Below are 27800 nucleotides of genomic sequence, written 5' to 3'. Positions count from 1 at the left end.
TCCAGATGTCTAACCAGATATCTAACTCCAGGGTGTATTTTCGTTATTTTTTAGGTCTGTTGTTTGCCCAAGGTACCGAGGATCAGCCTATCAACATGACATCATATGTGGATGGACAGAGATGGAATGGGCTGCATGTAGCAAGCACACAGGGTGAGAGTGGTTCATATTTTGATGGTTTTATGGTTGTCAAGTTCATACTGGGGTGTATGATGCATCTGTCATGTTAATTTGTGAATTTGGCACCATTGAAAGACCTAGTATGCCAAACTTGAAATGACTTTTATTAGGACTTTAAAATCTTTGCATTGACAGTGTCGTGGACAAAGTTCAAATGGTTGAATCTTAAGGGAATTATATAAATAGGTGACAATATAATATTTTTTTATTCCACAGTGACAATGTCAGTTTTGTCCCACATTGCTATGTACCACACAAATAATGGCCTGCTTGTCGAGGGATCCAACGTGCAGTTACAAGGCATAACATCCATTGACTCATCAACTAACGGTATCACCATCCATGGAAACGAAGTCACAAATCACAACGCCAGCCAAAACTTCATAGAGGGCTGCTTGGTGATGGAGACAGGCTCCCATGGTATAGAAGTCAACTTCAATGGACCAAGTCTGACATCTTTTCAAGTTGTGGACTGCCATATCTCCTATGTTGATGATCGCGCAGTGAATGTCCTTGGCGATGGGTCATTTGAAATTCTCAATTCATCGGTTACGCACTCCCAGTACGGACTGTATTCACAGCTGGAAGGTGGACTCTTGAAAATGGATACAGTTAGTGTAGAATTCAACATCCAAAATGGCTTCTACTCTTTCAGAACCCTCGATGTCTACCACATGCTCCAAGTTGACATTGTGAATTGTGTTTTCAGCAACCACCGTTACCCTCAAGGGGACACCATCTATATCTACGACACAGTTGGCAAACAAAGCAAGTACTCCCTCACAAGCAACACCATTGTCGATGGTGCCGGTTACGGCATCAGCTTCCACGCTGAGAAGTCGGTGATCTTTGAACTTTTCCAAAACACTTTTTCAAGGATGTCATCGAATGTCGTCTTCATTAACAGTGTTTACAACAGCCCTGTGAGTATATCCGGCAACACGTTTATGAACAACTATCTGAACAGCTCTGATAAAGACACTACCGCTGCAGTCAGAATTAACACAATGGTGGAAGATGTCAACGTAGTTGTTGAAAAAAACATTTTCATTTTGAATACCGCAGTGAGTGCATTGTTTGTGGATGGCGGTTCAAGAACACTGACATCCGAGGGTCTGAACATTAATGAGAATGTCTTTGTTAACAACTCCGTCGTTTACACCGTTAAATTGAATGTTTACGAAGCAGAGGTCCATTATAATGACTTCGACAACCCAGGCAGCATCTGTGAACTCCGCGTACCGGTCTTCAGTATTGACTCAGCAGTCAATGCGACTCACAACTACTGGGGCCCGTACAGCTACAATGACATCACATCCAGAATATGTTCCTTCTATCAGGACATGGCATTCTCCTTTGTCCACTACTTTCCATACCTTTCTTCCCTGGGATCTGTTGAGGTAGCCCCTCCGGTATCAGATCCATTCATCCATGATGGACAGACAGGTGGACTACTTCAGAGAAATGTCACCCTGACCCTGGAGAACAGTCCGTATCTGGTGTCAAGGTCAATTTTCATAACGTAAGTATGGGCCATGTCACACAATGTAAAGATACAGCATAAATTCTTACCATGTGCAACATTTGCCTTCTCAATCTGCCATATTATTTGCACCACCAGTAGAGGAAAAAAATTAAATTCCCACTTTTGCATAAAAGTTTGGGAGTTCCCTGCCGTAACATTCTACCTTTGGGCCGTGTTTCAACCATCCTCTTTCAAAATCAAGAATAAAAATTGGGGGTCACTGTGCAAAGTTTGGAACTAGAGAAGCAAACTACCCAACAGTAACTGATATTTGAAATTCAAAATGGCTGCCATCCCTCTGTTATCTCTATAGGGCAAAATAAAATTCCTCATTTTCACAAAACTAAGTTGATGAAAAGTTTTAATTACTCCATAAGCTTCAAAATGAGCCCCCACAAGTAGTAGGCCACAAGAATATTTGAAAAGTTTTAGAGTCTGAATTATCTGTTAATTATATATAAACAATTAGAGCTCTGTGAAAAAAATCTCAAACTCATTGCTGTCTTTAAAAATTGACTTAGAAAAGCTTAAATTTCACCTGCCATTGTTTATCGTTAATGACACAAGCCATCATGTAGCATGTATCAGGATTGAGTCCAGTAATTATATGGCATTTTGCAATTAAAATATTACATGGTAGTGATGCCATTGTGTACTCAACTCTGATACATGCTACATAGGGCGTGTCCCCTAAGAATATTGCATCACTGCCATGTAATATTTTAATTGTTCAATCAATGTGCAACATTTCTTGCGTGACGTCTTGTTGTAACTATTCACATATTGCATGGCAGTAACACCATCATATGCCTTGCAATGCACCAGCCTGGTACCAATGACATGACTCTACCCTTCAGATCTAGATCCTCATTGGTCATTGAAGCAGGTGTCACTTTACTCTTCCAAGAGGGTCGTGGAATCTTCTGTGAAGGTAAGAAAAGTTTGTTTTGTACAAGAACTGAAAAAATATTTACAGCTTCGTCTTTCAACTGTGCTAAGCTTTTGTACTTATGATTTGACATTGTGAGTAGAATAGATCTTTTCTTAATTCCAACTTCAAAACAGAATTATAAAGATTCGGGGAGAAGAGAAAAAACTAACAATTTAAACAATTTTTGATTAACACAAATTATACAATTTCATAAGTACGCAGTATGTTCAATTTTGATGACTTATGCCAAAAGAAATACGGTATTTTCTGTAAAAAGTCGAATGATCATCGGGTCACAACCCTCCATAGCTGAACAGGTTTGACCTCAACTTCTTATGAACAAGACTTTTTAACCTTTGTTTCTACATCCACCAGGTACTTTGGAAACGTTGGGCAGTGATACATCGCTGGTTCACCTTGTTCCAAACAATGGTGATCGATGGGCTGGTATTACATTCAAACAGTCAAGCTTGTTTACAAGTGAGTTTTACGCACAAGTCTTCTTAATTTTTTTATCATTAATGATTTCTATGCATTGAATTGTTTGGCATTTTGCTCTAGATACAGAAATGCTTCGATGAGCTCTTTGCATGTCAAGGGAATTGCATTGATTTTTCAGGACACCCACAAGATAGCATTTAGGTAGCCACATGTGCCAAGTCAGTGAAATCAGTAATGGCGACATCATAAGATAGTCAGCTTAGTTCAGTGATGCATACCATGTTTAAACATAGACCTGAGGGTCTATGGTTTAGATGGACTTTGGTTCTCAAATCACCAAGCTGAGAACAGTTAGCTACATTTCCTGAAACATGCCAAGTTGGTGAAACAAGGTTGTTGCTCATTACCGTTTTTTACTGCCTAGGCAGGATGGTGGCTTACAGGCATGTCATCTCAAAGGGGTTAACTTGGCAGTGGTATTTGATTGTATTTTTCAGAACCCGAAGATCCCATGGTGTATTCTACCTGCAACGATGTCTCTCTGTCTTTGATGATGGACATCCCATTGTACATTGAGTTGCCTGCCTATCCGGGCCGTTATCCAGTGGAAGATGCCATGGATTGCAAGTGGATTGTCCACGCTGATGAGTCAGCGAAGATCAAGTTGACCTTCATGGTGTTTTCAACCGACCTTGGTGATATTTTCAGTTACGGCGAAGGGGATGGCAACAATGCCATCGGTGGCCGTGTAACGGTGTCTGGAAACAAGATCCCAGTCAGTTACTTAAGTGAGAGGTCGGTTGTGTGGTTCAGGTTTCAGAAGTCGGCAAACTCATCCAGTGGTAGATTCCAGGTCAAACTGGAGGCAGTAACATCACTAGCAGATGGTATGTTACCTGAGAAATGTAATGTCCACATCCGGTGGTGAAGTGGTTTTGTAAAATTTTGTAAATATTGACTAACATGGCAGAAAAAGAGGCAATCGGGGTTCACCATGGATTGAAAAAATTACAGGGGCAATTAATTTGATCATTTGTGTGTGTACAATTTTTCGGATATTGACATTATGTGAATAATTAGAAATTTTCAAGCAACATTTTAAAGTTTAGTTTTTTTGAAAATCTTAGGCAGCTTACAAAGAGTGACAAAAGCCATTATTCAAGTTCTCAGAAAGATTTTCTTACCTTCTTCATAAAGAAAATGGTCTCAAGCAATAAAACACGTCATTGTCAAATCAAGTAGACGCTTACCCAGAATGAACCATTATTGCTTTTCTGTACTTTTATGTAATTGTTGATTTGATACTTCTCTTTTAGCATCTTCAGATCTTCGTCACGGAATTCTCAGACAAACTAATATCACTGGAGCAAGAACTGGTGTGAGTTGGACGATTCTCGTCTGTCTGTCGAGCAGTGCATCATATCAGAAATGTCTGGAGATGGTATCGAGATTGGGTCCAACTACAATGACTACCTCCTCGATTTGGACGGAACCATCATTGAAAGAAACGAGCAGTTTGGATTGGTTATTGAGACTGAATCTACTCTTTCATTAGACGTCAAAAATGCTGTGATCAGAGACAACAAGCAAGGCGGTGCGTCTGTCGTAGCAAGGGGTCACATCACCCGGATGAATGTTGAGAGTGTAAGCTTCAGTAGAAATGCAGAGACGTCATTGAATGTTGATTTTCGGAGCAGTCGTACAAAACAGCAAAATCTGATCGTGAAAAACTGTGACTTTGTCGATGATAACGGCGTTTCCATAGATACTGCATATCCTGGTGAGGACTCGCTGATTGAAATAACAGGTAACACGTTTGTTTCCATGACAGCCAAAGCATTAGAGGTCAAAGTTGAAAACAGTGCAGCTCCGTCTGCCATGGTCAGTATCACTGAAAACAAGTTTCAGTCAAACGAAGATGTCTCTTGCTATGTCAGCGTAGATCGCAATTATGTTCAGCTGGATATCGTAGATAATACATTTGTTGGTAACGAGAAAACAGACTTAGAAATCAGTCTTGATAACAGCCGTGTGGCAGACGAAAACACCCAAGTTACAGTCGTTGGAAACACGTTTACTGCAAACACTGGGGAGTCAAGTTTAGTTCTGAAGGCCGACTCAGCTGATGTGGAGATTCAAGGAGTCATCTCGGACAATGAGTTTTCAGAATGTGAATCGACGCGATCGGTTATCTATGCGGAAACAGGTGCCTTTAACATTACCTACAATTTCTTGGAAAATTCTCTGGCTCTTTATGAACTCAGTGTTGGTTACCAAAGTGATAAGGCATTGAATGCAGAGAATAATTGGTGGGGAAGTAACGTGGAAGAAGATGTCGCAAACAGGATCTACGACCGTGAAGACCGATCTTCAGTCGCTGAGGTTGATTACACACCTTTCTTAGACGATGATCACTTTGATTGCTCTCTTTTATTAAACTGTAGTGGAAACGGAGAGTGTGTCCGAGAAAACCAGTGTCTGTGTTACCCAGGATGGGCCGGCATAGACTGCTCTAATCAAACGTGCTTTGAAGTCGCGAACTGTTCAGCCCATGGTGACTGTATCGGACCGAATCAGTGTTGGTGTTATGAGGGTTGGAGAGGTACAACTTGCGACATACCAACATGCTACAATGTCAACCAATGCAGTGGTCATGGCAACTGCATCCAACCTGACACATGTCAGTGTTATCCGGAATTTACATCAGATAATTGCTCGCAGTGCCAGCCAGGAAGATGGGGCGAATATTGTAAACTTTGCCCTCCCTGCGTTAATGGAGTGTGTAGTGTTGTAACAGGTAAGGGAAACATGCACGTCTCAATGCCTTTCAGTACATGTACCATTCCGTCTGTTTGGTGTACGATGATGATTATTGCAATATAACATCAATGTCAAGTTGGTGATATTGTATTACCATCACACCTGCAGTTAATATCAAAGCACAGAAATCTATCCTGGGATTGGTCTACTTCGGAATACAAAGGATGCACAATTTTCTACAGACTCTGTACGTCCAAGAAATCATGTGATGGTGGTACAAACAAACTCACATGTACAAACACCTAGGGAAATATACTCAGATATTTCTATGCACATTTCGGTGTATTGTTTCATTTGTACCATGCTCCATTTATATCCCTGGTTTAACTCACTGTGCTCACTAAGGTTTGACATAATATTTTGATATCCAGGTGATATTTTCTTCATATCTCTTAGCCTGTTCACCCCCAATTCCCTGTGTACAGGTCCATTAATTCTCACCATCAATAACAATTGGTTTTTGGCCCAACTATGGTGGTGAAAGAGGTATAAAACATGTTGTCTTCATACTTCCGGGTAATTATATACAATCAATATTTGACCTGCAATTACATGCGAACTGGGGAAAAACTAAGAAAAGCATGGCTATATTTTGGACAAGTTTGCAATTCAATGTCGGAGTGGATCCTATCTTCTGAAGATCAAACAGTCATGGCCATCCCTCTCATAAGCCCAGGTAGAGGGGTCAGACACACTGAAAAAAAAATGGATTGCAGCGTAGCACAGTGTACAGGCAAATGTCTACTTTTACATATGGACATTTTCCTAACTTTATTTTGACTCTCTTTGAATGATACTGCCCCTTCACAGCATGTCTGATTGAAATGGGGAAAGTTCTTCAAACATAATCATTGAGTTCCAGGAGTAAAGCATGTAAACCCATCCATTTCTCAATTACATGTGATCCAGTCACAATCACAGGGTTAAATACTGAATGGTGGTGTTTAGATAAGAAGCATAAAGAGTGTTACAAAATGAAAATAGCAATTTTAAGCTGGTGTCCGACTACATCATTGTACATATTCATGATTGAAACTTTTTGTAGTTGTTGATATCTTGATGGATAATTTGTATTGACTAGGTCAGTGTATATGTAATGGTAGCAACTGGGATGGCATGCTGTGTGATGCCTGTGCGGACACTTTCTATGGCCCAGAGTGTCTTCCAATTGCAACGGTACTCAAAGTTGTGCCATCAAGAGGTTCGGTTGATGGGCAACAGCTTGTGCAAGTCAAGGGACATAATTTCAAGAACTCATCAGATGGTGCTTATAAGTGCATCTTTGGAAACGTGACTTCAGATGGTATTTGGACGTCAAGTGAAATAGTGGTTTGTGTATCGCCGCCTCATTCAGCTGGTACTGTAACTGTTGAAGTGGGAGTAACTGTGAATGAGTTTACATCAAGTGGGGTGAGTAATTTTGAATCATATTGGTATTGATAAAATCAGTAGTTCATATCTACAGTGCAAATTTCAATAGTTGTTTGGGTAAACTTTCGAATTTTCTCCGCAGAATAGTGTACCATCAAAATAAATGCTTTGCCAAGCATCAGTAGGCTGAAGAAACTCACCAAGTTCCACAGGGTGATAGAAGGTGCAATTGTGGATAATTTACAAGAGTTTCAAGGGGTAGAAATGAAGGAAGTTAACTTTTATGATGGTGTAAATTTAAGAAGTGGTTTCCCCATGAAAACTACAAAGAGATTTAACAAAGTATGTTTTTAATTTGGTGTGACATCTTTAGAAGGGCTCTCCATGAAAAAGTATTGAATTAAAAAGGGTACATACGAAAGGTTTTCTGAGTCCAATTTTTAAAAATGTACTCATTGCATTGTTGCCTTGCCATTTGTAAATCCTTCAAGTGTCTTTACACTGGCACTGATCAGGCAATAGCCTGATAAGCTGTCACCCCCAAGAATAATAATCCTGCCCAGACTGGTTGGTAGGCTGTGATTGGCTTGCTATGATACACTACCTGGTCGCCTAGATGAAAGACAATCTATGTTGCTGCACTTTTGAAAGAAAATCATTCAGATGTGTATTCGGAGCCACTAATAACTACACTTTGATATATTATGGAAATAACGGGCGACGCGCTGACCATTAACGTTATTTGTGGCAAGGGCGAGAGGAAGCCAAAAATTAACGGGCGAGGCTTGCCGAGCCCGTTATTTGGCTTTCCTCGAGCCCGCGCCCACAAATAAACGTTAATGGTCAGAGCGGAGTCTGTTATTTCCATTATATTATCAGCGAACCCGAGAAAACCGTCAAAATTTGCGAAAATTCCGGAGCGAACGACAACTGGGCCCCAGAAACTGAGCAATACGCGATGCACTGTCACGCGTGCTGTAAAAATTGGCAAATCCGGAGATGTTTTCAGAAAAAAGTATCTCAACTTGACCTACAAGTGCTCCATTTTATTTTGTGATTGATTATGATTTACGTTTGAGCTGTAAAGTTACGATACTTTGAGTTGTTAATCTTATTATTCATATTCACGGGCATGTAACAACACATTACTGTGTATTTGTGGTCAGTCACCGGGTTCAGCTCGACCAATCAAAATGCGACGGGCAGGGCATGGTAATATAATAACTTTTATACTCATAAAACTTGATTGATTGATTGATTGATTGTTTGATTGATTGATTGATTGATTGACTATGTTGAAATGTATTTTTGTGATGGGCTTGTTGAAATTCTGTACTGTACTGTTATGTTATGTTATATTTATTTATTAAAGTGTCATGTGTGGTCTTAAACAGCTTGGTTGCCACACCCAGCCCCAAGGCGTTACAAGACACTGAAACAGTAATAAAGTACATAGATATGAATAGCTCGGAATGTAACTTAAGTATAAGAAGCTTCTTGTCTCATTGAAAATGCATGATAGACATAGAATGCCAATCGGGATGGCATGTCGCTCATTAGTAATTTGAGTTTCTGTTGTACATCAAATGAATCAAATACAGAGCACAAGTTTCTGGCTTTAGAGAACAATTGTTTCCTAATAACATTGTAAAGTGTGCAATCAAAAATAAAATGGAGCTCATCTTCTACTACATTTGGACAAAAATCACATAGTCTTTTCCTCTTTAGGCACATTAGTGTAACGCCCAGTTTCAATTTTCAGAGGTAAGATACCAACCCTCAATTGTGCTAAAAGTGATCTTTTTGATCTAGAAATGGGAAACTGTAAATATTTCTCCATTCCATATTCCGTCTTAAACATCAAATATGTTGTACTCTAGGTTACTTTTGAATTCTATGAAGAATGTTCTGTAGATGCATGTGGACAGGACAATGACCCGCCACATGGTGTGTGCGTTGAAGGCCAGTGCTCATGTTCGTTGCCATGGTACGGTGATGACTGTATGGACAGGATGGAAGAACCAAGCATTGCACTTGTGAATGATACCATTCTGAGAGAAGGATTTCCCTATGAAATTACTCTGGAGTTGACTCAGGTAGGAAGAATCGTTGAAATACAGAATGAAGACAATTACTGAAATATATCAAGCTGCAAACAAAAAATTATCATATTCATAATCATCTCTTACGGCAATACTAATGTTTTTTAGCGATGATAGTCTATAGAAGCTATTGGGATGGGTATCCGTCCGGCGTCAGTCTGTATGTATGTATGTATGTATGTCCGTTTGTGAGGTGTCCGTCCACTCAAATATCTTGAGAACCGCTGTACTTACTGATTTGATATTTGTTGTGTAGATGCAAAATATGATTATGAGAAACTTTTGTTTTTAATTATTTGATATTGTTGAAAATAGGCAAATTAGCGCAAAAAAAGTCATTTTTGGTAAAAAATCTTCTTCGTAACTGCTGGTCAGACAGCTTTAACGTTTGGTATATAGGTCCCAAAGGATAACCCAACTTGGATTTGTTCAAATTGTGATGAAATATGCAAATCTGTATTTTTAAGGAATTTTTTTGTCATTTTCTGTCAAAAATTTATTTCATTAAAACCGCTATACAGGTTCCTAGGGTTTATCTTAATGTAATATATTGAAATTATGATGCAATCTTCAATTTTGACCTTTTTTTGCAGCTAATTTTACCATTTTTGGTCGGACCATCCTGAAATGAGCTATCAAAGATACCCACCTTCGTCATCAACACGTGTCACAAAAAGTTATTCTCTACATAACAGCGGAGCTCTGTTGACTATTAGGTTGCTTGTTTTTTCAAAACCGCTGGTCAGACAGCTTTAATATTTGGTTTACAAGTCCCTAGGATGATCTTAGTGAGATAATTTCATACAGACAGGAAATACTCAATTTTGTATCCATGTCTATAGTAGCTTCAGGGACATTGGTCCCATGTTTTATCTTTCATATCAAGTGTTGATAGGGAAAAGCTGTTTTAACCGTGACTGAGTGCTGTAAGTTTTCCCACCAAAATTTTAGTGCAACATTTTGCCAAATTTAATACATTTTTCTACAAGTTGTTTGACAATTTTGGACCAAACAGATATCACATTTCATTGGCTGAAACTTTTCATCAAAATTTTTGCAAAAATCTGAAAAAAATTAACTGCGATATATTTTATAGAGGCAACAAAAATTGACTTTGGCATTCAAAGGGTTAAGATATTTCAAAACTACGATTTTTCTTTTCTATAAATCATACCCTGATGAATCGTTTGCATCATATCAGTCTACCAATTAAATTCAGTTGTCTCCTACCCACAATGCATATAAAAATCATGTCACTGAGTTGACTCACATACAGCACCTACAAAGGGCCGTGCCATGTAATGCAACACCATAGTTTGATGCTAATATTTTGTGATTTTCCTTTAACGTACTAGGGAAGTCTACCTGTGTCTTGGACTTTGGTGTCCGGACCAGAGGGTATGGAACTGGATCAAAGGTCTGGCTTGCTGCATTGGAGGAAAGCAATTGCAAGCAAACAATTGTATAATATCAGGGTGACTTGTACCAATGCCATAGGGTCTGACACAGTCACGTGGACCCTAGATGTGCCATTGTCATACAATGTAACCATTGACTACATTTCAGCTGTGACGCCATTACCATATCCACAGCCTGTGCTGATATCTGGTCATGTGACATTCTTTGAAGGCCTTGAGTATGCAAATGAAAGTGTGGAGGTCCATATAAGGTAAATGACAAAACAAAGTGTATCCAGTAGATTTGGAAAACAAATCCGCTAAAATCATTGCATGATGTCAGGGAATCTTTGTATATAATAGACATATGAACCAATAGAGTAACTGCCAATCATGATCAACAGTGTCAGGTCATGTGATAATTATCGGCCAATCAGGTTTGGTGGTGCAAAGACTTCAAGCCATGACTGTTATCATGGCCTATGTTGTCAAAACAAATTACCCTGGAGAGCAACAGATCAATAATGTCAGCATATACCATCCTTGGATCCAAGATATAATGAGCCAAAATAACTTTAAAATTGTGGATCAATTGGCTTATGTAAGCCATTGATGCTTACATGCATACTGTGGACTCATAAATGCATTTATAAAGGGGATTATTTTGTAGTAATGGATTTTAAAAATTGCAAATTTGCAAGTCTCTCACTTTAAATTTTCAGTTACACAGCTCCACATCGTAAAATGTGCAAACGTGTTTAAATGCAACACAACACTGTTATTCACAACCCATTCAAGTGCGTCATTTTTTTTTGGAAAAAGTAATACTTTTCATTAGATCAAAGTTCAGGAAAAGTTTAAAGGCGCCCTTCTCAATCCCAAGGTTCTCGCATTAGTGAATGTGTCAACAGCCCTTAACAGTTTGTTTTCCATTGAATATTTTATCAAGTAATAATATTTATATTCGATAAATCTGATAATTGAGTGGGGGCTTTAAGTATCAAGTGTTATCTTATGTTTATGTGACTTACATTTCAAGAAGATTTCCAAATATATCATTTCTTTTACAGGGTTACAATCAATGAGAGACTCTATGTTTTGTCAGTAATGACAGATTCTACAAACCCAACAGCATTCCAACTGACGTATTTCCCAACTGCTAATGAATATGGAGAATTTAATTTGGTGAGTGTTTTTTGGCAAGAAGTATTTTACTCATGATAAAAAATCTAAAGGTAAATTTACTGATATCAAGAATAAATTGATGGTAAATTATGCTTGGCACTTTCTTCTCTCTGAATATTTTGACTACGAGTGAAAACAACTGAGATGGTTAGTTTCTGGTTATAATTTGAATGGTGGTCCTTAGTCATCTACCATACTGCAAAATATGTCACCTTCAATTTGTTAAGACAAGAAAATATTTGAGTGTGTAATATGTTACTATGTTCCATATGGATGTTAAACTGTTGAGATGATAAGATTATTTTGACGTTACCTTGTGATGCCAGCTCTTCTGTCATGTGGCATCAAATACTATGTCATGTTTAATCCCACTCTGTCATGTTACACCCACGCTGTCATATGATGTGCACCTCGTGGTCACGTGATTGCAAATTTCGATGTCATGTGACATCTACTTCTTAATCATGTGGTGCCATTTTATCTTCACTCCATGGTCAATCAGATAGTGGCATCTTCAGGCACAGAGGGACAACTATCATATCATGTACAACTCTGGGATGTCAAATATCATGTCATCTGTCTTCTCATGTTTTTTCCTTTGTAGGCTGCTGTCCATCCAGCAGACGACATTTATATCACTCAGATGCAGTGGACTGTGAAAGGAATGCAAGTCAACCCAATGTCAGTGTCATACGAGCGTAACCTAGGCAATGCGAGCTTTGAAAACGTGGCAGTTCTTGTCAATGATGGACCAGTGTCATTGGAAAATATCACATACAGGGTGTGTTGACATCAATTATTCCCCCCCCCCAAAAAAAAATAATACCACTATTTTGTACAATTTGGTTTTGAGTTTCTTGAATTTTATTTTCCTATCAAAAAATGTGACATAACATGATGATGTAATATGATAATATGATAATGTAATATGATAATATGATAATGTAATATGATAACATGATAATGTAATATGATAATATGATAATGTAATATGATAGTGTAATATGATATGCAGTGCCACCAGTTATGCAGTGTACTGGTTGTAATCCCCAGTAATTGCTACAATGTGTTATATGGTACTCCAGTTTTGAAGTAAGGATTTGAACATTGTACCAGAAAACGTTTACTCCAAGATTTTATCTGTATAACTGTACAGCATTATTCAGTAGTCTATTTTTTGTTCTTTTGACTTTTGTACAGACTTCATGGATGCATGATCAGTAAGGTTGAAAGTAATGTCTGTCATTACTTTTGCATTGTGGATATTTGGAAACTATTAAACAAAAAAATATACATGAAAATGTATGCATCACAGTGCTTGTTGATTCAATGTAAAGATCATAGATTTGCAGAAAATTTTATATATTCCAGAGTCAGCTTTATTCAGCAATTGTCTTCCGTGGAGCACAAAAGTTTGGTAAACTTTCTTTCAAAATCAACTATGGTATCGTTAAATTTTTTCAGACATAGACTTTAATTTCTTTTGACTGAGCTGTGTGTATAATTTCATGAAAATGACAATGGCAGAACCAGTTTTTATCGTAAAGGTAGAATCAAATTATCTGATATAGTGCGCATTCATCCTTTAGTCTGGAATATACGTACAATAATGTCTGAAATAAACACCATTATAATGATATGATATGACTTTCTTCACATTGATAGGTGCAGAGTGAACATCTTCCAGCACAAGATATCGTTGTCTTTGCATGCAACATCAGTGAGTCATCAGCTTTCTTCATCGACACACTGGAGGTCGGACAACAAGTTCAAATTTGCATCAATGTTACGTCTGCCAGTCCAGTCGATGATACTCTGATCATTGTCTTCTCAACATCAGAGGGAACGAGGGCATCACTGCGTTTCAAGTTGAAGCTGAATTCACTTCAACCTCTGCTGGTTGCTGAACCATCAGATTTGATTGACACAGTAAAGAAAGGAAGTCTGAAATTATTTGAGGTCAGTATAAGGGTGCCCTTCATTTAGTTTCCAAACTGGTTATATACTTTCTTTCATTGTCTCTAACCAAATGCTTTGTCTATTTTCTGTGTGTCCATATGTTTTCCCATCTATTTGTCTTTATAATACTATTCCTCTTTCCATGGAAAATCACATGGTCAGTGTTAAGAGGCAGAGGATGAGCAAAGCCAATATCATTAACCCTTTCACCACCATGGTTTGGCCCAAACCCATTTTTCTCAATGACAAGTGTGGACCAGTTTAAAGGAAATTAGGGGCGAACAGGTTAAACATATGTATGTGCATCAGGGACAGATATTTAGATTCTCAAAGTTTTACAATACTTTGCATTATGCTACATGTCAGGAATTGTTTCGAAGTTTATTGAGTAAATGAAGTTTTCATGCACTGTCTTTTTTCTGAAAATTGAAAATTTAATTTTTCCAGATAAACGTAACAAAGGGGTAGCAGCCATGTTGAATTTCAAATGTTGGTAAATCTTAGGTCATTTGTTGCTTTAGTAGCAAAATTTGAATGGTACCCCCTGCATCTTTTTCTTAATTTTGAAATAAAATGATTCAAATGGTTTGAAGTTTGAATGAAAGTTTAATCTGTCAGTTATAAGGCAAGTATAACCTGAAATGGGAGTCCCAGCTATCAAGATTAAAATCTAGTGGGACTGCAGCCTATTGTAATTGCAGGTTCCGTGTTCCGTACTGAACAATTGCAGCAGTGTTCACTGTTTTGTCAGACTACCAGAATCTGCTGGTCTGAGAATTTCACTTGGTGAACCTGGACTTTGGATCTGTAGCTTTGCTCATCATTTCACCACAATGCTTCAGCCCAAAGCATTGTTGTCCGACAATGGTGATTGTGGACCTGTCTACAGGGAATTAGGGTGCCGATGAAAAGGTGAAATGTGTAAATCTTTGTGAAATGAAAATACACGTGATAAAATTTTTGAAACTTCTCCACCAACAGATCATCATCAAGAATATTGGCCTCAGTGCGGCAACAGGGGTCACTGCTACCATACACGACATGGCAGAAATATCAATTGTGTCATTTGAACTGACCAGTCCAGCAGTAACAGCTGGCATGGCAGCTGGACAGACGGCCAAATTAGTCATCTCGGTGGTCATCCAAGAAGACACAACCAAGGATGAGTTAACCGGTGAAATTATCATCACCACGGCAGAGTCTGTCAATGTGACCATCAACCTCAACATCACCATCACAGGGTCAGACAAACTTGACTTTGTTGTTTCTGTCAAAGACGAATACAGCTGTTTCAAGGAAGACATGCCCGGTGTCACCAATGCCACCATAGTTTTGAGTAATTCTCAAAGTGATGTCCGTGTCATGGCTGTAACAAATGCACAAGGTGAGTCAGACTTGCATATTTTATACTCAGTATTTCTAGAGGGGTATGAGGGGCAAGAGACTCAAGCTCATCGTTCGTCCACATAGATTGATTCAGGCTATAAAAAAATTCTTTAATTAACAAAGTCTGAGTGTATTTAATAAGGCAGAGATCCTAAGTAAAGAATAGCTAAGCTACATCTTCTACTGGTATACTGAATTGTCATGATAACAAAATTTTTTCTTTGTTTCAGGCTCTGTTACATTTGAAGACTTACTTGAGGGGTATTACAACATGAAAGTCTCTGCGTCTGGCCATTCCATGTACTCCAGCGTAGTTTCTGCATCCCACAGCTCTGGAGATGTGACTGTGTTCTTGCATAGAATTGCTGTTGAGTACACATTGACAGTAACTCAGTCATCATCCAGGGATGAGTACATGTTTTCAATGGAAACATCATATGACAGTGAAGTAAGTGTTCTACATACGCTTTACATGACTGTATGAAAAGTATATGTATCGCTGTTTTTAGATAGAATAGATTTGTAAACTATCTTTTGTAACTTTATAATCAATAGAAAACTCTATTTTATATAGTTTGAATACTGATCTGACATTCAAAGCCAGTTGTTACGTTTTATCACCTGAGTTGGTGATTGCTTTTCAAGAATGGCAGAAACATTTGTCACTCTGTGTTTAAATGCTCAATGCTTTGGTTCTTTCAGCCACATAAACAGTTTCATATAACAATGCTGAGTGTGGCATGCTTTTTAGTGTGTTCATTTTAGGCAGACGCTGGACAAATTGACAACTTATTCACATTTTTGGCCAGCTATTTCCTCATCAAAAATGTTGTCATCCATAATAGCCCAATCCAACATCTGGCCACGGTCCCTTGATCTATCACTGTATCCTGGTCCATTGTTTTTCTACAGTAAAGCTGGACATCTACAGAGGGAACTGGGGTCAAAGGGCATACTTCTTCTGTAAACTCTCCCAAATCCCTTTTCAGGTGTCATGGAAAGATGCCCTTGTTTGGGAAAATTTATGACAGCCTGGGTTTTCCAAGGAAATGCTCAGTTTTTAAGGTAGCTACATACCTTTTAGACACTTTCAGATTTATTTTTTTCTCAATTGAACACGTCCCAAACCCCAATAAAGTATACATTTTCTGAAAGCCCTGATATAGAGCTATCCGACCGTGCACAGTACACGGTCATTATTTGCATAAGAGTCACGTGACAAGCGTTTTGCTGAACCTTCCAAAAACCGGTTTTCCCGCCTTATGCGAACACGCTGCAAGATTTCCGGTTGGAATTTCTTCATTGACAGCCTTGACAATATCCTTCAAAACCGTGTCTGGGATTTTCTTTATATGCCTTTGCTTTTTTTTAATGCGCTCTTAAAGATGTTAATGAAGGTGATTTTCAAGGAATTTTAATTATCACGCCATATAATTTGAATGGAGCCTCCGGGAAAAAATCGCAGACACGGTTTTAAAGGATATTGTCAAGCTTGTCAATGAAGAAATTCAAACCGAAATCTTGCAGCGTGTTTGCATAGGCCGGGAAAAGCGTTTTTGGAAGGTTCAGCAAAACGCTTGTCACGTGACTCTTATGCAATAATGACCGTGTACTGTGCTTGGCCGGATAGCTCTATATCAGGGCTTTCAGAAATGTATACTTATTGGGGTTTGGGACGTGTTCATTGAGAAAAAAATAAAAATCTGAATGTGGCTAAAAGGTATTTAGCTACCTTAAACTTTGGGAGTGATCTGTTGGGTCAGATACCTTGCAATTGGAAAATCATGATATTGTGTTCTGATAATCTTCCGTTTGTGATGTCTTTGATAGGTTTCAATGCCAGTGGTCACAATAGAGCCAGCGTATATTGATCTGATATCTCTAGAAGGCGGCAGAATTGAGTTTAAAATCACCAACCATGGTCTTGTGACTGCAGAAGATCTTGTACTGACTTTGCCCACTCAACATCCAACACATGAATTTGTCAATGTAAGTCAAATTCATTATTATTGATATACGGTACATGTAAATATCTGTACGCTGCACAAGATTTCTTTCACTTTCCAAAGGTCAGGAAATTTGCTTGTTCCAAGATAATACAAGTTGCTTGACCCAAGATACTACTGACTTGTCAGTCACCATTATCTCAAGTAAGTCTTTCCAGATGCCGGTCATTTCAGAAAAGTGCAAAAAATATTTGTGAAAATTGAGTTACTAAATTATAGGAGTTTGATTAGCAAACTTGTTGGACATTTGCCATATAAAATGCCACTCGGTTTCTTAAAAAAATTTAAGTGATGCAGACACAAGAGTTTTTCTTTAGCATATTAGAATTTTTTAAGTTTACAGAGTGTTTTTGTATTGGAAAATAGAAGGTACTACGAAGATTGACAAATTTTAGTCAATTTTTATCTCAAATACAAATTGTTAAGTTTAATGAACATTCAGCAGGGTCTTTGTTTTGTTAAAAGTATGATAAAGTCACCTGTTTTTGCAAATTTTCCTTGATTTTTGTGCTTAACTACCAACTGTTTGTTACAGCTTGATGAATACATTGGTGATTTGGCAGCAGCGAGTACCACAGTGGTTCGTGTCGATATTCAAGAAAGGGCGGAACGTCTTGAAGGAGATACAACATGTTTCCATGCAGTGTTTGATTACAGCTATGTTTGCGGACAGAAAAGAATCATCTCAACTCCTGTACATTTCATCGGCTCAGACCTGAGTTGTCTGTCCAGTCCTGTTGTAGATACAACACAAGGTACTGTATGTGTCTCATGTGAAAACTTCATAATCTTTCATGTAGTATTCCAGGTTTTGCAGCCTTTATACAGAATTTGAGTCCAAGGAGCTAGCATAGCCTAATGCATTTGTTTCCCCTTGCCCATCAAACTTGCCTGTTTTCAAGAAAGTTTTTGAAATATAGAAACATCACAGCAGTAAATGTTGTAAAAGAATTTTGTAAGATGATCAAGTTGTTTACAGTTTTAGTGAAATGAATACAGGGAACCGTTTTTAATAAATGAACTCTTTCCTGCAGAAACGTGTATTGTGAATTTTACTCTTTGGTACATTGCTGTTATGCAACATAATTATGAGCCATGCTTTTGGAACTTTGCTCTGTTGAAACTTTTTACGAACATTACATATTGATTAGTTCAGTGTGACATAGCTTTTGATGTTTTTTTATCACATGAATAATTTTATAATGTTACAATTGACAAGAGATGTTGCAGAAAATAGTTTAAGTAAATTTAAGAAAAACCTTTGGTATTACAAGGATTTTGACATTCCAACTTTTTAAATTTTTGAAAAAATGTTGATAAATAATGTTGTGGTGTGGAAGTGTTAACAAAAGTTCATTGTTTGCTCATTTTCAGACACAACATGCACTGACTGTTTGCCCATGGCACCAAGGTACATTGTACCGGTGACCTTTAACCCTGTGACCCAGGTCACATGTGACAGTGCAGAGATCTATGTAGACAGCTGTTTAGCTGATTATCCTGACGGTGTTTCACTATGCACTCTGGGTGTGATTGACGGCTCTGCTGATGATGTGTCATTGAGTAAGGCAGTGGATTTTGCCATGACTTGTATTGGCAGACAAGATAAATGGCCGGGCGATGTCATCAGGTGAAAATTTCTTTGCATATTCTGACGGATTACGATAATTTGATACCATGGAATTTCTGTGGATTTTTACTTGATGCATAATCATGGAGCTATATTCAAAATTACTATTGAAAGCTTTCAAATGCCCAAGGTGAGTCCCACTGGATATCTGTGGGACTTTAGCCCTAAGGATCAATGTGGGATATATTTAAGGGAATTTGTTGACACTTATAGCATTTTGCTTGCAACAATAACATCTGCTCTGATTTTATTGACTTTACAAGAGATAGTGCTGTCAAAGACTGAATGTAACCATAAGAAAAAAACCAAACCAAGTTCAGTATCTTGCATCTTGACTCCATACTATGGCTGAAATGTCCAGCTTTTGAAATATGAGACATTAATGACATGAAATATGCTTGGAATAATGATTACCGCTCAGCTTGTTGCTTTAACAATATTGTATTTTGTGGTATTGTTTACAACTTAAGAGTCCTTTTGAAGTAATATAATGACTAAGTATTGAAGTGATGGTGAAAGATGGGAGATGATAATATCGGATTTTTTATGCATCACTTGATGATAATATTCTGTCATGATTTCAGATGCTTGAGTCAGACAGACCTTTCTCTGTCTCAAGAGAAGATGGAGAATGACATCATAGAAAATCTTGTCAATGTCAGCGTTGGTGTGCTCAATTACCAACAGCTTGTTGTGGAAGTGTTTGGATCTGAAGACATGTGAGTTCACCATGCTTGTCTCTTATGCAAATAGGATAGTTTTACATGTTTTAGAAATCCAGTGGTAATGCTTCTGTTTCCAAATTAATTAACCCGATATACAAAAAAGAAATCTAATTATTAAAATGACTTTGTTAGCCCAGTAATACTTACCTGCATGCATGCCATTGCAATAAAACAAATGAATGTAAAAGTTTCTTATGAAATTAACATTTCACACATTTTCCTCTTCAGTGTAAATTATCATGGCTAATATGAAGCAACGTTTCATTTAATTTTCAGAGATTTGTCAGTTATTTGTCTAGTCAGGTGCATAAATAAGATAACCTATGAGATAGGCCCCTCCAGGTTGCTGCACACTTACCTCATAAACTATTTTAAATTTCACCCTCCTTTGTTAATTGCATGAAACAAAAAATGTACTTTGACTACATGTGTAAGAAAACTGTTTGAACACATCTCTTGGTTTTGCCTATAGGTTTAGTGTGCCTGACACTTCTTGGTACAAAGATTTCAAGAACTTCATCAGTGACAACAGCATTGATGGGAAGTATTTATCACTTGAAGAACACGAAAACATCACTGCTTTTTTTGCTGACGACAGTGAAAGTCAGGAAATAGTCTCAAGTTTCCTACATCGATGGAATAATACAGTCCTTTGGTATGACCTGGCTGTGTTTGAAAGACAAAATGAGGAAAACTTTATATCATATTCCAATTTTCAACTTCTTGGTGAAAAGCTTTTGATGGATTTACAAGCGGCTGAAGCGGTAAGTGCTGTTTTGCATTCTCTCACTTCCTGTTTGGTTTGGTGTGGTAAACAGTTTTGAACAAAATTTACTTTGAATGAACACAGGATCGTTTGATTTTTGTTGGTAACTGCAGTTTCATTTCATCAAGTTTTCAAAAAGTGATTATACAAGTTACATGTAGGCATTCTGACAGTATATTTATTTTATAATCATCCTTTTTGCTTCCATTGATTTTCTTTAACAGATCGAAAATGGAAATCAATTTGATCAGTTTAATGCTGCGGTAAATAATTATGTGGAATCAAAACGTGATAGGGTAAGTGAGATATTGTTTTCTGGCTTTGCTTTTTTGTGTTCAGTAAGTAGTTTGCTCATCAAAGCGCCCTCATGTGTTCCACTCCTTTTGATGTTCAATAGTTAAGGATCTGGACAGGATGATGGAGTACTGTGTTGTGATGACTAAGTATCAAATGATGATTCATTGTTTGAAAATCTGTGATGAGGCAATGATATATCAATAAATAAATTGTAAATATCATCGAAAACAATATCAGGAGACAGCAACGTAACATTTGTTACCCAACATGACTTGCATAAACAGTTCATGTTAGATGGAGTGAGAAAAACCTCTGGATCGTCTTTTTGTTTGCAGGCAATGTGCGCAAAAGTTGAGCTGGCTGTACTAGAAGATGTCGTTTTCACGGGAGAGAGTTTTCATGTTAGACTGTCCATTGAAAATGGTCCCTTGCAAGACTTGCACAACATCAACGTGTCACTTCAGATCCATCTAAATGAAGATACACAGAAGGAACCACAAAATCAGTTGTTCACATTCAGTAAGTGTTACGGTGTGATCTATGATGGAACAGAAACAAACCTACTCTGCTAATAGCTAGTGAATAATAAGTGGTTCCAGAAAGTTTGTAAAACAGTTAGAACACTGACAAGATTGACCTTCTAATGAAGAGTTTTTAAATGCTTTGTTCGATCCAAAAGATTTTGTATTTAGAATTAACATTTCCATGATTTGAATCTGGGAGGGATAGAGAAATATCTAACTAAACTTGAGGAGCAAAGATTTTGGTTGTACATATCACATATTCATTGGGATCTTGGCATTCTGTTTGAAGAGCCATTGGTTCATCAGTCATTTCAATGATAACTAAGATTGATGATGATAATAATAATAATAATAATATTTTAACAAATTAGTTGTTGTAATACTACTACTACTACATTTTGAATTTGGTCAATTTTTCCTGGTTTTCAGATGATGTTGTTGATCATGAATTTTTGAAATAATCATATTGATGGAGCATTGAGTAGTTGTCAAAAATGTTCATAATTGCAGGTGAAGCTGAGATATCAGGCATGACGGAGATCGATGGGAATGGACAGCTGAGCATTGGAGTGACTGGTTTGGCTGAGTGGGTGCTAGTCCCACAGAGATCAGCAGCAAAATCTGATGTCACAGTGTACGCAGTTGGTGGTACAATGACATTTTATTCAGATGGTACACTGATAACTCTTCCATTACTTCCGGACGCCGTCAAAGTTGTGGAAATGGCTCGCATAAATGTGCACTATTTCCGTGAGCAAGAAATTATGGATTCTGTACCCTTCAGTGTAGTCATTATGGTTTCCAGTAAATCCTACAGCACTATACATGAGTTGTCGATAATTTCTTCTGAAATTCAAATCATGGACTTGAGTGGAGCAATTGCTGCTTTCAGGATTGTGGAGACACAATCTGGAAACACATCAGTGCCAAGGTCATTACAACTTCCATTTGGTGATGTTTCTGCATGGGAAACCAAGAGAGTTATTTTGTCTCTTGTCAGCGCGGTAAATGGAACCTTTGCAAACGTATCCTCAGTGTTTGAGTATGTCACTCCCCTAGGGGATGTTCAGCTACCCTACATTGAACTGACGGAAGTTCATAACGTTGTACATCTCGTCAGAATGACCTTCCCCAGCGATGATGGCCACACGGACTTCCTAGTTGATGACACTACAGATGATCAAAACCTGCCTGACCATGTTTATGACAGTCAAACTGCAGAAGCACATGAAGTGACAGTCTTAGAAACACAAATTAGCAACAGCTATAGTATAAATAGTTATATTGTCGTGGAATTGTCCACAAGCACTGCTGTAGGCGAATGGGTGTACACAAGGATTGACAACAGCAGATTTGATAGCCAGTTCCCTCTTGTACTTGCAGCCCGAGGAATTAATTCCACACTTTTGATAGATTACAATGTATGGATTACTGCCAAGTCAAATGATACCATGACTTATCATATTTTTGATTATCTGGACATAACCAAGATAAACACTTCAGTAACTGTCAACTACACTTTGATATTTGGCCCTGAAAACAGGCACACACCAGTGTTCAATACCAACAGATATGAGGCTGAAATTTCTTTATCAACAGCCATTGAAACGGTCATAGTCACGGTCAATGCTACAGATGAAGATGAAGGAGATCCTGGAAGTCTGTATTATGTAATATTACACAACGGTACTTTTAGCATTGATAAAACCACTGGCGAAGTTAGTCTCAGCAGAAATCTGACAACTGATGATATCACAAATTTTCCATACACCATTATCATATTGGCAATTGATGAAGGACTGCCCATGAAAGTTGGATACACTCAACTGGTTGTGTACTTACAAGAAGAGACAACAGAAAGCATGACAACAATGCAATCAACGACTGAAGAGCCCACAACTGAACAAGGAACGACAACTGGTGAATATGAATCCTTTTCAACGACAATGATTCAAGAATCTACCGACATGGAAGACTGGACATCAGAGGAGTATGAATCCTATGTTACAACTACGATTCAAGAATTCACCGACATTGAACAAAGCACAATGATGTCATCTGCAAGGTCAACCTCTGATGTGACATATGGTTCAACAACAATGTCAGGCACTGTCATGTCATCCCAGATGACATCTACAGGACCTGCATCAGGCATGACTGATGCCCTGACAACAGATTCATATTCTCCAATGGAATCTGAAACATCTACAAGACTTGGAGTGACAGATGCTCAAACAACAGATTTAGATTATACAATGGAATCTGAAGTATCTTCTACAAGACTTGGCTTGACAGATGCTACAGTATCAACAGATTCAGATTACCCAATGGAATCTGAAATGTCATCTACAAGACTTGGCATGACTGATGCACTTACAAAAGATTCAGGTACTCAAATGACACCTGGCTCTACAATCATGCCTGGTTCAACGACATCTCCAGAAGCTCAAACTGTATCCAGCATGTCATCAATGCAACTTGAATCAAGGATAACAGATGCCCCAACATCAGTTTCAGGAACACCAGTAGCATCTTCCTCCGGAATCTCCTCCGGAATAACAGATAGTCCATCAACACTTTCAGAAACTCAAACGGCATCCGATATGCTATCTACGAAACTTTCATCTGACATGAGTGATGGCCCAGCATCAGTTTCAGGCACACCAATGACACCTTCCTCAGGAATGACAGATAGTCCAACAGCATCTGGAGAAACTCCATTTGCATCTGGCTTCCCATCCACAATACCAGCATCCAGGGTAACAGATGATCTGGTATCGGTTTCAGGCACTCCAGAGGCACACACCTCCAGAATGACAGATGGTCAAACAACAAAATCTCCACTTGCATCCAAAATGTCATCTTCAACAATTGCATCCGCCATGACTGATGCTCCAGAATCAGTTTCAGGCACTCAAATGACGTCTTCCTCCAAAATGACGGACGGACCAACAACAACTTCAGGAGACCAAGTGGCATCAGACATGTCATCAGGATTTGCATCAGGCCTGACTGATATTGTCACATCCGAGAGTCAAACAACTGCCTCAGGTGCCCCATTGACATCCGGCATGCTGTCTACAAGACCTGCCTCTGGAAAGACTGATGCTCCAACAACAGTTGCAGGTACTCAGACAGTCTCAACTGTATCATCTTCAAGACCCAGCACTGGAATGACAGATGGTCCCAACACAGCCTCTAGTACATCAATGGTTTCACATGTGCCATCTATGAGAAGTACTCCTGATGAACCGACCGTGGAAACAATATCGGCAAATTTGCCAAATGTTACAGATGTAACATCTTTTACTAAGACTGCAGCAGTTCCAAGTCCAAAGGCAACATCACCTGAACCTCCAGTTTTATCAGATTTGACCTCTACAGCATCAATATCTGATAAACCAGCACAAAATACCGCCACTCAACTTTCGTCGATGGCAAGCGCCACGTCTTCACAACTCACCCCAGTTGTTTTATCAGTCATCCCAACGAGAGGCTCTGAAAGTGGCGGTACTTTGATTCGTGTCCAAGGCATTCACTTTGCGGCTGTTCAAGGCAACAAATACCACTGCAGGTTTGGATCCAATGTGACTGATGGAATACGGGTGTCCTCAGAATTGATCATTTGCATCACACCACCTCATTCTGTTGGTTTTGTCAGCGTTGAGATATCCATAACAAGCGCAATTGAATTCACCTCAAATAATGTGAGTCCTATAATTTCATATTTAGTTAAATTTCTCGTATATCTGTCTCCTAAAACTATGTTGAGAGAGCGTTCCTTGGTTCACTACTGGTCTTCAGCAGTAGATGACACATCAATGAGAATAACATCCATCCTCTCACATTGACCATTTTTATCATGTTACTGTCTGCTTTGTAAATACATGGAACAATTTTGTGTAAGGGCCAGACTAGTATATAGCTGAACCTTTTGATGATTTTTCTTCTATTCTTGTTTTGTATGTCAATTGCAAGTTCTTGTTCTACTTCCCGAAGCAAGGTGAAAAACCTGCCATTTAGCTTGTCAATACAGCATCTGTACATATGTTAAATGCCCTGCCATTGTTTCCATTTGAATTCTAGTCCGGCTCAGAATGCACTGTACACAATGAAAATGCTGTCTACACATATACAGGCTGAGTTGACAAGCTGAATACTGTGTCTCAACATGCTTTGGGGAGTATAACAGGGACTGTAGTTGACATTAAAAACAAAAATAGTGAAAAAATCACGCAAGTTACAATTACTGGACCTTAAAACTCGTTTGTTTGGTACACGGGAGAATATATGGTTTTCAATGTAAATGTTAATATCTCCCAATTCATTTTCAGAATTATCCAGCCACGTTAGGTGGCTGGAAAGGCTATTTTTGCACCAATTCTTTTCTCAGAGTTAATATCAAGTTTCAAGTGTTAGAATCAAGATGTTTAGTTCAAATTTCCAAGATAACTCCCTTAGTTAATACTTTCTCCAAAGAATATGAAAATTGTATATTTGCAGCCATGATTTTGAAATATGACACTAGTAAATATTAAATTTAATTTTTCATTTTTTTTTACATATTTGAATTTGATAATAATTGGATAGTATTAATATTAACAAATTAGTTATAAATATGTTGACACCATTTATTGTAAGATTTGTACGGCAGGATTTGTAAATAAAATTTGTTTTTATGATTTTACATGGATTTACATATCAAAAAATTATTAAAATTCTTTCAAATTTCAAAATGTGATTTTCAAAAAGTACTTCAAATACAGGAAAATTGTGCCATACAAATCTTATCTGTAACCTTGTTAATAGGCTGTAAAATTCCATGTCCATATCTCATTTCTAAGGTTGGATTGATTGGTATACAATTATGTAGGAAAACTGTTGTTCTGTCAAAAATGTTGAAAAGAAGCCATATTTGCACCCCTCTTTTGAAGTCGCAGAGCAGTTTTTTTTGTTAATCTCACTTTTGACACCTCTTTGACACTCAAAGAATCTAAAAATGCATTTACAATAGCAGTCACTCACTCTGAATGCCAGCACCACCGCCTTGTCAAACTTTCCTGAATTGAACAGCAAATAATGACTTTCCCTTTTTTCCCCTGCTAGGGGACCTCTACCATAGTTAATACACTAAGGACTCCCCAACTTCTTCTTATTTGGTCAGTTTTTCAGAAGTTTCAACAGGCAGATTTGAAGACAAATTGTTTGTAAATTGTACGACCTTGAACGTACTGCAGAAATTTTTGTGAAAGGCTACAGAAATTTAATAGGAAGAAATCAAGCAATACTTAGATATTTTGACTTTTTTCACTCACATATTGTTAATTATCACTGTTTTGGCATGGTATTTGTTTCAATCTATTGATGACAATGAACTATTTTACAGGTCCAGTTTGAGTTTTATGCAGATTGCGCTGTGGATCAATGTGGCAGCAATTACACAGAAGCACACGGTGTCTGTGTGTTTGGATTGTGTTCTTGTATTCCTCCATGGTCTGGCACAGAGTGCAGGAACATGCTGATGGCACCAAGGATTACGCAAGTCAGTCACATGGCCATCTCTGAGAGGGTATCATTCACATTTAATCTTACCACTGAGCAGGTAGGTATATATACATTACAGTATGAGAGGAAATTACAAAAAAAGAATTGCAGAAGTGTTGACACTAGGTTGTATTATTACCCTTGAGCACCATGGTTCGGCCCAAACCCATTAATACCAATGATTAGTATAGACTTGGTGACGAGGAATTTGGGATGAATAGGTTAAGGAAAAGTGAATATAGCGTAATGATAGTTAATATAACAAGGTAGATTGTTTCATGCTAGAGAGAAACAAACACAGGAAAATGACAAAAAGGCAAAAGCAGAAACAATAAACCATAACAATAAACGTTCAAAGCTTTGCTACGTTAGTATCACTGTGATGGCAGTAGCTTCCATGGTGACAATTTGTGCAATATTTTGAATCATCTCAAACGGTAGCCAATGCAATAATTGCCTCCCAATTTATATATCACATAATTTCTGCACCCCCCATCTTCAGGAGGATGACCTCCCACAGACATGGCTTCTTCTGGAAGGACCCGATGGACTGACAGTTGACCCAGAGACGGGAGTGCTAGAGTGGGCAGAGCCTATAGCGAGCTATGAGCCACACAGCATCACTGTCAGCTGCAGTAACGCCATTGGAGAAGCTGTCGTGAACTGGACACTGACCGTTGCCCATGCGTACAATGTTACTCTCAACTATTTGTCAGCAAGCTCATTACCATTTGCTCAGCCAGTGCAAATTTCTGGATATGTTACATTCTTTGGTGTAACACAGACATCTCTTACGGTTTCTATCTGGTATGTGTATGTTTTACCTATGTTGCATCCCAAGTACAATACATCACTTTGAGGTGTGACAAATATTTTGTTTTTTTCCTGGATATTTTGATATATATATCATAGCCCAAATATCTGTGACTTTTTACAATATTTTTATTTCCAAAGTAGTGTGAAATCATTCTGTGATATTATTAAGGGATTTGTGTATATGCTTGGTGTTTC

At 38.1% G+C, this 27800-nt stretch overlaps 2 protein-coding genes across 2 annotated transcripts in view; both read left to right on the top strand.

Moving 5' to 3' along the window:
• Window positions 1-4770, top strand: part of LOC139118153 (uncharacterized) — a 28205-nt gene extending 23435 nt beyond the window's left edge. The window contains exons 12-17 of the mRNA XM_070681446.1: window positions 55-153; window positions 397-1702; window positions 2563-2636; window positions 3012-3116; window positions 3575-3964; window positions 4394-4770. Of these exons, the coding sequence (XP_070537547.1) occupies window positions 55-153; window positions 397-1702; window positions 2563-2636; window positions 3012-3116; window positions 3575-3964; window positions 4394-4632 (2213 nt within the window). The 3' untranslated portion in view covers window positions 4633-4770. The remainder of the gene's footprint in view (window positions 1-54; window positions 154-396; window positions 1703-2562; window positions 2637-3011; window positions 3117-3574; window positions 3965-4393) is intronic.
• Window positions 4771-11984: 7214 nt separating this feature from the next.
• LOC139118152 (uncharacterized) lies at window positions 11985-27648 on the top strand. The gene is made up of 15 exons (XM_070681445.1): window positions 11985-12002; window positions 12557-12733; window positions 13618-13911; window positions 14893-15295; window positions 15528-15745; window positions 17128-17286; window positions 17839-18058; window positions 18678-18933; window positions 19518-19652; window positions 20131-20422; window positions 20649-20720; window positions 21057-21240; window positions 21756-24952; window positions 26632-26847; window positions 27292-27648. The coding sequence occupies exons 1-15, from the start codon at window positions 11985-11987 to the stop codon at window positions 27646-27648; spliced, it is 6198 nt and encodes a 2065-aa protein (XP_070537546.1).
• Window positions 27649-27800: the final 152 nt, after the last annotated feature.

The sequence above is a fragment of the Ptychodera flava genome, chromosome 19 (assembly GCF_041260155.1).
Source record: "Ptychodera flava strain L36383 chromosome 19, AS_Pfla_20210202, whole genome shotgun sequence".
Lineage (NCBI taxonomy): Eukaryota > Metazoa > Hemichordata > Enteropneusta > Ptychoderidae > Ptychodera > Ptychodera flava.
This window is presented reverse-complemented; position numbering and strand designations above follow the sequence as displayed.